This window comes from Notothenia coriiceps, unplaced genomic scaffold, assembly GCF_000735185.1.
Source record: "Notothenia coriiceps isolate Sejong01 unplaced genomic scaffold, NC01 NC01_scaffold00001407, whole genome shotgun sequence".
Classification (NCBI taxonomy): domain Eukaryota; kingdom Metazoa; phylum Chordata; class Actinopteri; order Perciformes; family Nototheniidae; genus Notothenia; species Notothenia coriiceps.
Window position 1 is genome coordinate 78,567 of NW_011334108.1, and position 13,137 is coordinate 91,703.

The 13,137-nt window shown below is 38.1% G+C and overlaps 1 protein-coding gene across 1 annotated transcript in view; it reads left to right on the plus strand.

The window, feature by feature from the left end:
* Window positions 1–401: 401 nt before the first annotated feature.
* Window positions 402–13,137, plus strand: part of LOC104960538 (myomesin-3-like) — a gene marked incomplete at its 3' end in the record, with an annotated part of 16,367 nt that continues 3,631 nt past the window's right edge. Inside the window, exons 1-7 of the mRNA XM_010788618.1 lie at window positions 402–603; window positions 1,467–1,641; window positions 2,176–2,297; window positions 4,436–4,623; window positions 7,657–7,783; window positions 11,182–11,363; window positions 12,059–12,170. Of these exons, the coding sequence (XP_010786920.1) occupies window positions 402–603; window positions 1,467–1,641; window positions 2,176–2,297; window positions 4,436–4,623; window positions 7,657–7,783; window positions 11,182–11,363; window positions 12,059–12,170 (1,108 nt within the window). The remainder of the gene's footprint in view (window positions 604–1,466; window positions 1,642–2,175; window positions 2,298–4,435; window positions 4,624–7,656; window positions 7,784–11,181; window positions 11,364–12,058; window positions 12,171–13,137) is intronic.

Consider the following 13,137-nt stretch of genomic DNA (forward strand, 5'->3'; position numbering starts at 1 on the left):
TATATTCATTGCTATCGGGATGTTAAGAGCATTCCATGGAATATAACAACAAGTGTTTCTGAAGTGAATTACCTACCCTACCTTTAATGTCCATCTGTCTTTTTCGCTATATCTTATAGCTATAGCTAAACATTTTCATATGTTTTTGCCTCCTGAATCTGGAAATGTATTCATATTCTCTGCACGTTAAGTGGCCTGCTCCCAAACTATATAATCTGCAGTCGACTAAAGAGAAGTGTAATCGTACAAAATCAGAATGAATGATGGGACTTTTAAAGAGTATTTGGTAGTCTTGGCAGGTACAATCCTCCAGCCTATTTAAAAGGAGCCTGAATAATGAGAATGTCCTTGAGATATATGTAGATAGGGCTTTTGAATCTTGTGGGGTTTTGTTCTGTTTCATGTTGGACTTGGATCAGTCCCTGGCAGGGAAAAGCAGCTGGGAGATGGCCAGTCTGGAGATGGAGGTCAACTCTCCGCGGTTCCCCGTGCTCGACCTGATCCAGGGTCAGCAGTACCTCTTCAGAGTGCGCTCCATCAACAGGCACGGTGTCAGCGACCCCTCGGAGCCCAGCGCACCCATCTCCTTGGGAAAACAAGAAGGTGAGAAATGTGCTCGTGCTTTAACTCTGCAGCTTGTAGAGGTCGATGGCATCTTGTAGGAGTACTCGACTGAATGAACTGCACTGTTTGTGTACAGTTTTATTATTATTATTATGCTGCTGTGTTTATTGTATTTTGTAACTCTGGCACAACAATTTCCTTTGGGATAAATAAAGTCTTAACTTATCTTATCTTACTGTAGTGGTGCACAAATAGATGATCATGACAGCTTGTGTTCACCCCGGGCTTTTTGAGATTGGTTTACTTCCTGTCAGATCATTTGTCTGGTTGTGTTAGGTGCTACATTTGCAGTTATTCATTAGGAATGCAAAATAATAATGAGAAGTGTAGATACAGGGAGGGGACTATGGTGAGTTTTGGAGCCTGTCACTCAATTGAGCATGGAACAAGTTTTAGTACTTATAGTGTAGTAGTTTACTAATGCAACAATACTATTTTACAATACTATGTGACTGATGCAGAGGTATATTCTCTAGAAAATCTGTTTAACATTATATTATTATTATTATTTAACATCCATGTAGTGTGTCAACTTGAGTTGATTGAATAAGGTCTTTTATTAACCTTTTCATTTTGATGATTAATGTAATAATTTCTGAGGATTTGCTTATAAATCAATATCTGTTAAGTCACTATCTATCGCCGAATAAGGAAACACAATGGTTGTTGGTCAAAGACAATGAAAGGACAGACAAATTGTTCTGTACTTTGTTTAATGTGCTGAAAGTGCCATGTCTGCAAAAAAACAAATGAAAAGATTTTGAAAAAAAAGGACAATGAAAGCGAGATCTTTGAGAGTGTAACTACATTTTACCTGATGTCCTGTCCTCTGACCCGCTCAGCGGTGCCGGCTGCTCCTCACTCTGTGATGGCCGTCAGAGACACGGACACCTCGGTGCTGCTGCAGTGGAAGGAGCCCGAAGAGAAAGACGACGTTCTGGGTTACTACCTGTACTGCAGCGAGAAAGGCAAACAGGACTGGAAGACTATCAACAACAAGCCTGTGACCAAAAACAGGTAACGGGTACATATGTAAAACATTGTTTCAGAAAGTGTGGTTGTAATATTTCTGATTGTCCACAGGAACATCCAGCAAGGTTATAACATTAAGTTTGTTGTAACGACAGCTGAAAACATATCTTTTTAGATTCGCTTTTAATTAGCGACATCCCCCTTTAATATATGTTTGTATTGTTTTAAAGTTTTTTATATTTTATTGATTTATTATTTTTGTCTTATGACACTTTTTGATGAGTGGGTTATCGATGACCTTGTGGACTATTATTCTATTTATTTTGATTATTTCTCTTGCCTACTTTACCTCCTTGTATTTCTTTAAACCTTATGTTTAATCGAGAACATTTGCTGCATGTGTGCAAATCAGGTTTGAAGCTTTTAACTGTATTGAGTTTTCTTGTTTTGTGTGCCATATTGTGAAAGCACTTAGAGCTGCACACTGTGTAGGAAAATGGCTGTACGAATAAAGATTAAGTATTATTACTATAAGTGGTGGTGACGCATGTTTACTCTGCCTGAACTTCTTCCCCTCAGATTTACAGTCCACGGCCTCAAGAACCGACAGGAATATGTGTTCAGGGTGAAGTCTGTGAGCCGGGCGGGAAACAGCAGCTACTCAGACGAGTCCCCCCCCATCCTCGTCAAAGCAGCCATATGTAAGTAAACCTTAAACGTCTCTAAACAAACGCCAAATGTATTTCCTTAAGAGTTGTAGAAGTCACATTAAAGTGAAATATGTCAGTGTTGAATATGAGTCAATGCTCTTTCTTGAAGGTTTTAAAAATATGCTTTATTCAGAATCTGTTATGATCGCGGAAAAGGTAGGACCCAAATGCAGACTACAAAAAGAGGTAAAAAGGTTGAGAAAACAAAAGCGAGCTTTATTTTTTAAAAGCTGATGGCAAATAACATAAAACACAAAGGTAGCAAAAGGAAGATACAATACCAAAAAACTGACCATGACTGACATGGAGGGAGACAGGAAAAACAATGAACCGACAAGGCACACAGGGGAAGACAAGACTAAATACAGGCCGTTTCTCAATCTCGAGAATTCTGGCTTCCAAGCCAATATTTCAAGGATGCTACGTCATCGAGTGCCGCCGAAGGACTGTTCCAATCTCCAGTATACTTGGAATTCCACCGAGGCCGCGTCCTTGGTTTGGGGGTAATTTCGAGGCTGCACATGGGTAGACTTCGCGTCCTTCAAATCCACAAAATGCTTTGCACACGGACAGATTTCAAAAACCCTTGCGGAGAATGGCTGAACCGACGCGGCACAGCACACATTAAATGTAAGTATGTAGTCTATGGTATGTAGTGGCGTAGAACATGTGTTGGTAAATATGTTACTTTGTTGCATTTCTTATCACCAAAAATGTGTTCCGTGAAAGTAAAGCAAGTTCATAATTAGATAGACATCGTGAGGTATTTATTTTCGGTACAGTTTATGTTGAAACCGTTAGAGAGAGTGGCACACTTGTTAGCCTGTTCCATTCTTCTTTGTTTTCCGAGGCCGTGGCTTGGAAGTGTACTTGCTTCGTTTCTGAAGGAAGTGACTTGGAAGTACGCGACTACCAAGCCAGCATCCTCGCGATTGAGAAACGGCCACAGAGAGGGGTAATCACAGGACAAGAAACAGCTGGGTAAGGGAGGCAGAAACACAAGGGCAACAGGTGAACACAATGAGACAATCAGACACTGGAGGAAAACAAGAGACAGGGAGAACAGAACAGCAAAACAAAACCCATTACCAGACAGACAAAACTAAAACCGTGACATAACACCAAGATCGTGACAGAATCAGAATACCTTGATTAGTCCCACAGGTATTCTGATTCTGAATAAAGCATATTTTATTTATTATTATTTTATTCTCAAAAATACTCAACGGCATACAGAAAAGAATACAGATAGAAACACGTTTTGTTCAACTTCATAAAAGAGACGACTCAACTGTGCATTTTAACATGTTAATGTTAAAGAGACGACTCAACCTTGGTCAACATCTAAATTGTATGCCTCCTGACTGAGCGAGTACATTCTAAAGCATTTTCTAAACAGGCGTATTTATCTGTGTAGTTTTCTTTCATAGCCTTTCAGGAGACTTTTCTGAGAATGTATTGTCTGAAGTTTGAAAGCGTGTAAGCTTTACAAAATACTTTCAACTTTTACCCTCGACATGTTTGCAGCTTTTCAGGTCAAATAGAATATCAATGTGTGTGTGGGCATGGGTAGCTTTGTTGTACCACTGCTACATTCTTGAAATGTTACTCTTTCACGTGTCAGTCTTCATATGTTTTGTTATGTGGCCTTCACCAGATGACTGTAGGCTGTATGAACTTCTTTTATTGTGGTGGTTTCATATTTTAGCTTTGTGGAGCCGTACTTGACGAAGAGATTCTGACCCCTCTGACTTCCTGTGGTTTAGTCTCAGATAATGTTCTCTCTGCAGCCCGTAAAGCTCTGTAATGATGACTCATTTCACTCACTACTCACTCAACAGAATACTCTCACATCACCTCTGCCACTCAGCCATTACCTGAGGGATAAATGGCTGCAGCACAACTCTTTGTGAGGCATTCATATTTCATCAAGTAGAATGAGTTTAATATTTCTTTCATTCTCATTCGGGGAGGCTCAATATGGGCCTAGAGTTATCAATTTGCAACTCTACTCGGCCAGGGAGTTATTGGCATGTTTCAGTCTATTTAGCAAGAAAACTGCCGGCTGAGGTTTTCTCTTCCATTACCTATCTTTTTTTTGGTTCTGTTTTTGTTTCTGCTTACTGCAGCGGTTCCCTCTGCTCCCTCTGCCATCGCCCTGCTGCTGTGCACCGGGTCAGAGATGGTGTTGGGATGGAGGGCCCCTGCGCGTCACGGGGGAGACCCTGTGCTCGAATACTACCTGGATCAGAGGGAGAAGGGCGGGAAAACGTGGAGAGAAGTCAACGTGAAGCCGGCCAAAAAGAGGCAGTTTAAGGTCAGAAATGCTCCAGAAGGGTGCAATTACGGTGTAGTGTGGGACTAGCAGCATGTCAGACTGCCACTCCACCACTTTGGTTCAGAGGGGAATATCTCAAAAACTGTGAGGTGGATTTCTATCATTTCTTTTACAGAAATGCATGGTGCCCAGAAGATGAACCCTAATGACTTTACTGATCCTGTCACTTTTCCTTTTAGCAACACAAACAGGTTGGGAATGAGTATTCAGATCATTTACTCAAAAACGAGTATACAAACTCTGTTACAAGGTCCCACATTCAAAAGGATACTCAAATAAGAGTGTTTAAGTATTGCAATCAAATGATAAGTATACAACCAAAAGTAAAATTACTTATTATGCAGACTATCAACATTCAGGATAATAGATAATAGGCTATTGCAATATTGTACTATAATCTATCATTTCACAGATTATGGCAGGATTAGTGTTTTGATTGCTTTGTAGCTCAATCCATAACAGTACAATATCATAAATAATTTGTTGATAATTAACGATATGACTATGTAAAGTTACTCATAACTCAAATCATCAAATAAAGTGGAGTTCATATTGTTACATACAACTGAACCACCTAAATAAAGTACAAGTAGATCATAATCGCACAAAAGTACAGTACTTAATGTAGTTATAACTTTACACCACTGCAAACGTTTTCCTGTGAAACACCTTCAGCCCAACACGATGCACAAACATGTATGAAAACAAATTATTATTAATCAACTTTTTTGATGAGAAAAAGAACCATTAAAAATCCCCTTTAGAGAATTCACTCCTCAGCTTGCTGCCAAAAAGGGCTTAAACGTTTTAATATAATTAATCATGCTGCTATAAGTTACCTCTTCATTTGGAAGTGGCCTAAAAAAACAATGGAACAATTGGCTGAAGCTCCCTCATCCACATTGGCTGTGTCACTAGGCAACAGGCAGTGTCCATGGAGACCTGGAAGAAAGTAAAATCTTGAACCTGTCTCCAGGAGATTACAGGTGCTCTGTAATTAGACATTGTGCAAATGTGTTACTGAGTGGTTGGGTTTTTTTAGCTCCTGGGGACAAACAAAGACAAAGCCAATTAGAAATAAAATGACTGTCGTACACAATGTGAAGTTCAGAGACTTGAGGATCGGAGACCCTTCTTCTCCCAGAAGGAAACCTCTGATGGGAACTTGTAGCCCCCCCTTTTGGGGAAAATGAATCATTTCAACAACTTCAAATCGTCAAAGAGCAGTCTACACCTCTCACATTAGCTGTTTTGTGCCTTTTAAATTAGGTTGCTCACCTCCTGGATTTAACATTTGATAAGTATTTAATGTTATTGATGTTTCTACAGGTTGGAGTTGTGCAGAACATTTTCATTTTGTCATGAAAGCTTTCACAAATGTGTCTGTACGGATGTCTATGATACTGGTTCCCTACAATAACACCACAAACAAATACACTATACACTGATATCAATAATGCAAAAGCACCAAAACAACCCTTTTAAAAATACCTATTTACAAGTGAAGGCCCCCTAAAAGCATTATCAAAGATCCAATTGACTGATATAATAAAATACATCATGTTTTTATATTGTTAATGCATCAAATTACTTAATACATTTAGAGGTGTAATGTAACTGGTAACCACATAGACGGATTAAACATTAAAAAGGGCCCAACAATCCAAAAATGTTGCAGACAACTGTTTATTTTATAAGCTTCACACGTTTGAATGTTAAATCCTGACCTCCAATGTAACTGTTAACTAAAGCTCTCAGATTAAAGTAGAAATTACCATATTTTCCTCTAAAAGATATTGTTTAAATTGTGCAGTAGTAGTGTAAATGTTAGTTACTTTCCATCACTGCCAACATTGAATACAAATGTTACCAGTAATGCTTTAATGTGATGTCATAATGTCAGTCAGGTCATGATTTCATTTCATGCCCGCTCATGTAACTTTATGAAAACAAAAAGTATGTTGCGCATTAATCAAATGCAGCCTGTTCGCCATCTAGTGGAGGACAACGGTACTTCCCTATTTATTTTGGCAGACAACCTTTGCATTTGTCTTGCAGGACTTACTGTAAATTGATCAGATAAAATGGTTGTCGTTCTATCTAAATATGGCTAGGGGGAGATCTATAGATAATGAAAGGTGGGGGGAAATTGTTTTTTGGATAGCGTCTGCTATAACAGTGAAATAAGCTCCCTCTGGTTGAGTCAATTAGTGGCGGGGAGAGAGCCTGCAGCAGAACAGGTTCACAACTGTTCACCGAGGCAATAAGGGCCTTAAAGTCTAAGTGGCTGTGAATAGGAAGATCGATGGACAGATCAATACGGCTGAATCCCTTCTCTTCCCAAGCCAAAGTGTCTCTGGGGCTCAACAAAAAATGCTGTGACAGCAGCAGAGCTAACACCTTGTTAAATGCCTGCTTCAGTATGGAGAGGTGTTACTGTACAAACACAGGACTTTTTACTTTTACAAAGTGCTAACTGAGCTCTGTTTTCCTCAAAACATCCACAATGCCAGAATGCATTATTTTTCTTTTATGCGTAGGGATGAGTTTTTATGCTGCATATACCTTTTTGAACAATGCTATAAAAAAGCGAGATGTTTACTGTCAATAAGAACAATTAGAAAATCACTTATAATACATGTAGTGTATAATAATAAAGACAAATTAGACAAACCATCCAGACATACTGTATACCCCAGGATTTTAACTAAACAAACTTGAAAAACATAAAAATCATTATGAAAATATCAGGGTTTGGTCAAATCATTGAAGGACGTAGGACTAGAGATGCGGGCATGGCTACACAACACCGAGTTGGACCTCTGACGTTACACGAAAAGAAGAAGAAATCATTGAAGGGAAAATTGAGATTTCATTGTTTTTACTTCATTGTAAATAGAAATGAAACTACAGACTTTGGCTTAAGTTAGATGTGAGATGTAGCACATTTAGGTTTGTCTGATCACTACCCACATTTCCCCAGAGTGAATCATGCCTGATTTATATTCTCAGGTTTGTAACCTGACGAGTGGAGACTTCTACCAGTTCCGTGTGTTTGCTGCCAACATGGCCGGCGTGGGGAAGCCGTCTGAGAGCAGCGAAGCTTTCCTCTGTGAGAAGTGGACCATGCCAGAGCCAGGTGAGGAGAAAATGTCACTTTATGTTAGTTCATACAATAAGTAGAACATGTTTAACTTAAGAAATGACTGAATAGATATCTGATCTGCATTGTAGGGCAGCAGAGTACGAACAACATTTTAAAGTTTTAAAACACATACTCTGCTATGAATAATAATTCGTATTGTAATATCATGAAATGAGTTTTTAAACAAAATAGCATTATAGTTCCAGAATATATAAATGGACATATATGGACCCCTTATACCCCATTTAAATAAATCCTTGGTTTTTGAGAAAGCAAATATTTTGAATTTTACAAGTTGAAATACTGCACACAAGAGAACTCCTGCTTCACTGACAAATCCATTCTCAGCGCAGGTGCATTGGAAGGTTTTAGTTTTCCACATCACTCTCGTGCTGGGTGCATACTTGACCAAGATGTGCTTCCATGTGCTTGTTAATGCTTGTTTTAAACAAAAGTCTTAGCTCAGAGAAACATTCCTCCTTTAGTAAATAGTTATAAAAACATATGTCTGTCCGCAGAGTGAAGGTCAAACACCCAAGTGAAGCAACCATAAGATATTCTGAGTAAGGGGGACTTTAACTTTAGAAATCAATAGTTTCCAGATAACTGATTAATTCAGAGCATTGGGTATTTAAGAGTTTATATTACCATGCTGACCTGCAGATTTTTCTAAAGGCTGTGAGTTCACAAAATAAAGGTTTATTGACTTCAGCTTGGAAAGTGAGACAAGACGATCCATCAACTGGACGAGCCATTAACACTCACTAACTGTTATTTTTTATTTTAAATCACACCCTTAAAAGTGCATATGGTCAACTCCCAACATAACAGATAAAAACAGGCCATTTGCATATTATGCCATTCAAGTGCAAAATGGAGACAGAGGTCAGCATTCAAGTGCAATCAGTAGCTGAAACAGAAGCTAAAGTGAGTTTGAGGTACTGGAATTCATTATTTGTTGAGTATGTTTTGTCCTTTAATATTGCTTTGACTGAAGAGCCCTTGAGCAAGACCCTGATCTCACTATCTGATGCTCTGAGAGGTGGCGATCAAAAACAAACATGAGCAGTAAATTAATGATTTAACCTTTAGTTAGTTTGGATGAAATTAGATTGATTGAATTGTCCATATTAATGTTAAAATATGAAATAGAAATGTGTAAAGCCTGTGTTGTATTGCTATAAAACAACGTTTAATCATGTTGAGTTTTCTTGATAGAAAATTATATATATTGTTTTATTTACATCTTTACTGCCTTTTCATTGATAAATGTTGTATTTAAGTCTCTTTATTGGAGAATATTACCGCCATATTAAGATAGAGATCACATGAAGAAGGTATTTCAAGGTATCTGAAGAAGTATTTAAAGAACTGGAGAGTTTAGGTGCGTTTTCAGGTATTCATTCCCTAAGAATCTCATATAGCAAAAAAAATCTATAAAGGAGAAGGTTAGTAAAAACTGAAGAAGACGTGAATGGAAAAAGACACATTTTTAGCAAGCCGTCATTATTTTGACTAACAGACAGAAAACAATGTGTAGATAGATTGTTAGTTACAAAATAAACCTGTAACAATACGTTTTCCTTCCCCATTGGAAATTACATAGCATTATTATTAACACACATTCTGTATAGTATACACAAACACACACACACACACACACACACACACACACACACACACACACACACACACACACACACACACACACACACACACACACACTAGGGTGCTCGATTATGGCAAAAATCATAATCTCGATTATTTGGGTCAATAATTGATATCACGATTATTAAAAACGATTATCCATTTACTTTGAAAACATCCATTTATGGAAAAGAAAAATTGGAACAGTATGTTTTTAACAATTGATTACCCTGAACTTTAAGAATAATTCAACTGAAAACCCAATAAAATAAATAGTTATAATTATGTTGTTTTCATAATCGTTGCAAGCCAAAATCGTAATTGTGATTCAAATACGATTAATTGAGCAGCCCTAACACACACACACACACACACACACACTCACTCACTCACTCACTCACTCACTCACTCACTCACTCACTCACTCACTCACTCACTCACTCACTCACTCACTCACTCACTCACTCACTCACTCACCTGCAGTGTGGTGTTTCAGGTTCCGGCCCCGCTCCTATCAGCCTCTTGTGATATTAATATAGAAAATGGAGGCTCTCTCATACATGCCACTTTTGAAGCGCAGCTCGTTAATCTCTGCAAATGGGCTTTCCTCTGTGCCATTAATAATTTAAAAGTGACCGAAAATCATTAAGAAAATTAACTACCAAGTGCCGGCAGTGAGTCTGTGGGGGTAGATTAAGAAATGTGACTGTACTCGTTTGGACTTTACTATTAGTTCTGATCTGTTTTGTTATGACTTTCCAAGAAGAAGTGTTCAGTTAGTTTCTGATATGGTCACTCAGGGAATATACTATTGTTTTATAGCTGACACACTCTGCACTTTAGGATCTCCTGCAAAAATCCCTGACCCTGTTACACTTATGACTATATTTTATTGATTATTTTATATTGGTTTAGACAAAATCAGATTAGATACAGTAAGGTTAGATAACATTTGATGTACTTTATTAATCTGAAATTGGTAAAATTATTTTTGTTTAAACTACAGCAGTTTAACTATGCATTGCATGAGTTAAAAAATAGTAGAAATATATATCTATAGACAGTCTTTAGAATACCCAAAATAAAATATAGAATTCACCATAATAGACTAACCTACTACTTATTACTGATTCAAACGAGCCGTCTTATGCTCATTTTCAGGTTTTTTATTTATATTATGTGCCTCTACTGTTAACATGCTTTAATATTCAAAAAGTGATGTAATGGGTTGGAGCACTAGCCAATAGAAGCGCGAGTGTTATATAGTGATGTCACTATGTAACGGGAGTAAATAAAGGATTACAATGGAGGCGTTTCAGTTACCAAATGATTTGCTATTCTCAAGTTTCATTGCTGCTTATCTGCCAATTGCACAATTTCCATATTCAGGAGGGGAGTGTGTGGGAGAGAAACACCCTCTCGACGGAACACAGGGATTTTAGCCTTAGCAGACCATTAAGTGCACAAAAACATACAGGAAAGGGAAAAACCCACAAAGCATAACAGGGCCCCTTTAAGGATACTTTACAATATGCAAAGTAGTTGCAATGGTTTGAAGTTCAATTGAAATGCAATGGGGTAGAGTGTGAGTACAATTTGTACTTTTTTTTTATTGAAAGGAAACACAGTGGTATTGAACAAACGACGAAAACTATGAAGCTATATCTTCTCTGGTAGCCTCCTGAGCTGAGGTGTTTTTCGAGGGTTTTTGCTGTGGATTATTTCTGCTCCTGCTCCTTGTCCAGGTTGCCCCTATGACGCGGAGGTCAAGGAGGTGAGGGCCGGATCTCTGGTGCTGCTGTGGGCCGCCCCGCTTTACCAAGGTCAGGGTCCCGTCACTGGATACTTCCTGGAAATCAGCGAGGGCGACCAATCAGACAACTGGACTACTCTGAACGAAAAGCCGATCTCTGACACACATTACAAGGTGAGTGAAGCTCGAGGAAAGAGGGATTTAGCCCACATTGCTGTTTTCTTCCAATTAGATTTATTTTGCAAGAATATAGACCACTACCGACACATAAAGTAAGAACTTCCTCAGGTGAAGCTGTACAAATAGTTTTTACAAGCTTTATGTCAAGATAACAACTTTTTAAATCAGGATGTGTCTATTATCTGATCCAGGAATGTAAAGATTTCCTGTATTGACGATAACTATAGTGTATAAATGAAATATTGATTTTATGTTATTTAAACACACATAGGATCATTTCATGAAAATAATTCAGCCTCTCTTGAATCATCTCTGTTCCTTACTGTTGTCTCCTTCCCTAACAATTCACACACACATTTGTATAATCCATTACACAAAGTTAAAGATGATTTTGACTGATAATTACAATTCATTTCTTGAGGAATCGTAATAATATTGTTATGTATTTTTCTGACATAAAAAGGTTGTATTGTTAATCTGATATTGTGACAGCCCTCATCCCTCATCTAACTCTGATCTAAGTGTATTTAATAATTGTATGAGCAATTTTATTATTGTTATAACTCTAAAAATCCAGCCTGCTCCAGTATTTCATTCCTTTCTGTATTTGTGGGTCCAAATGCTGAAATAGCCAAGATACTTTATGACAATAGTGTGTAAATATTTGATGTGTTTCTCATGACTTCCAGGTCTCAGGTCTTCAGGAGGGTCACACCTACCGTCTCCGTGTGGCGGCTGTCAATCAGGCTGGAGTCGGTCCCGCCTCCCTGCCCACCGAGCCGGTCACAGCTCACACCACAGGTCAGCCGTCATGCCTCCAGAAAAACTAATATTATAATATTTGAAAGAAATCCCCCTGCCAGGATTGTTGGAGGCTCTGGACCTTGGATATGATAATAGGAAGAGCAGCCACTCTCCAGTCTGTGGAGAAGTTATTTATTACAACAAGCTTTAAGGGACCTCTAGTATCCTCAATATACACATACAGCATGATAAGTGCCTTTTAAAGGATTAGGTTAACTCATATTAGCCTCCTAGCAGGGGGTTTAGTGGGAAGAGAGATACTCAGTCATTCTAATGTTTGTCTGTTAAATATGAAACTGGATGATGAGACAGTTAGCTTAGCTTAGCATAAAGACTGGAAACAAAGGGAAACTGAATCTGTCCAAAGACTTCTGGCTCAAGCTTCATATGCAGTGGCGACTGGTCATTAGGGCACAGCCCCACCTAGTGTCAGCAGAAAGTAATTCAAATAATAATTCCAAAAAAATGCAAATAAATGCAAAAAAAATACATCTTAAAATATATTTTAAGATCATGTTTAATCATCTGATTCGTCTGTACATTGCTGTTTTAGTCTGTGGTCTTCTAATTAGTGTCTACAGTGTGCCTATTGAGCCGTTTTGAGCGACTTGGATCAAGCCCCGATCTTTTTTCACCATCCTCCCGGAACCGTCCCGAAATACAATCTAAGCCGTCCCGAAATTAATGTGGACCGTCCCGAATTTAAAATATTAGTTTTTCTACATTATCATTAGTTAAAATCATTCAAAGTGACCTTTAACATAAATAAAACATCATACAAATCATTAGATGATAATTCATCAACCTTTTTATTTGAGTAAATCAGTCAATCACATGAACAAAGGCCACATATATTTAAACAAACACACAAACGAGAAAATTACTCTAATATTGAATCAAATCAAGTCCCATCCAATTAACAAACAAATCCAACACTCTGTCCTGAAGACAGGCACACACACAC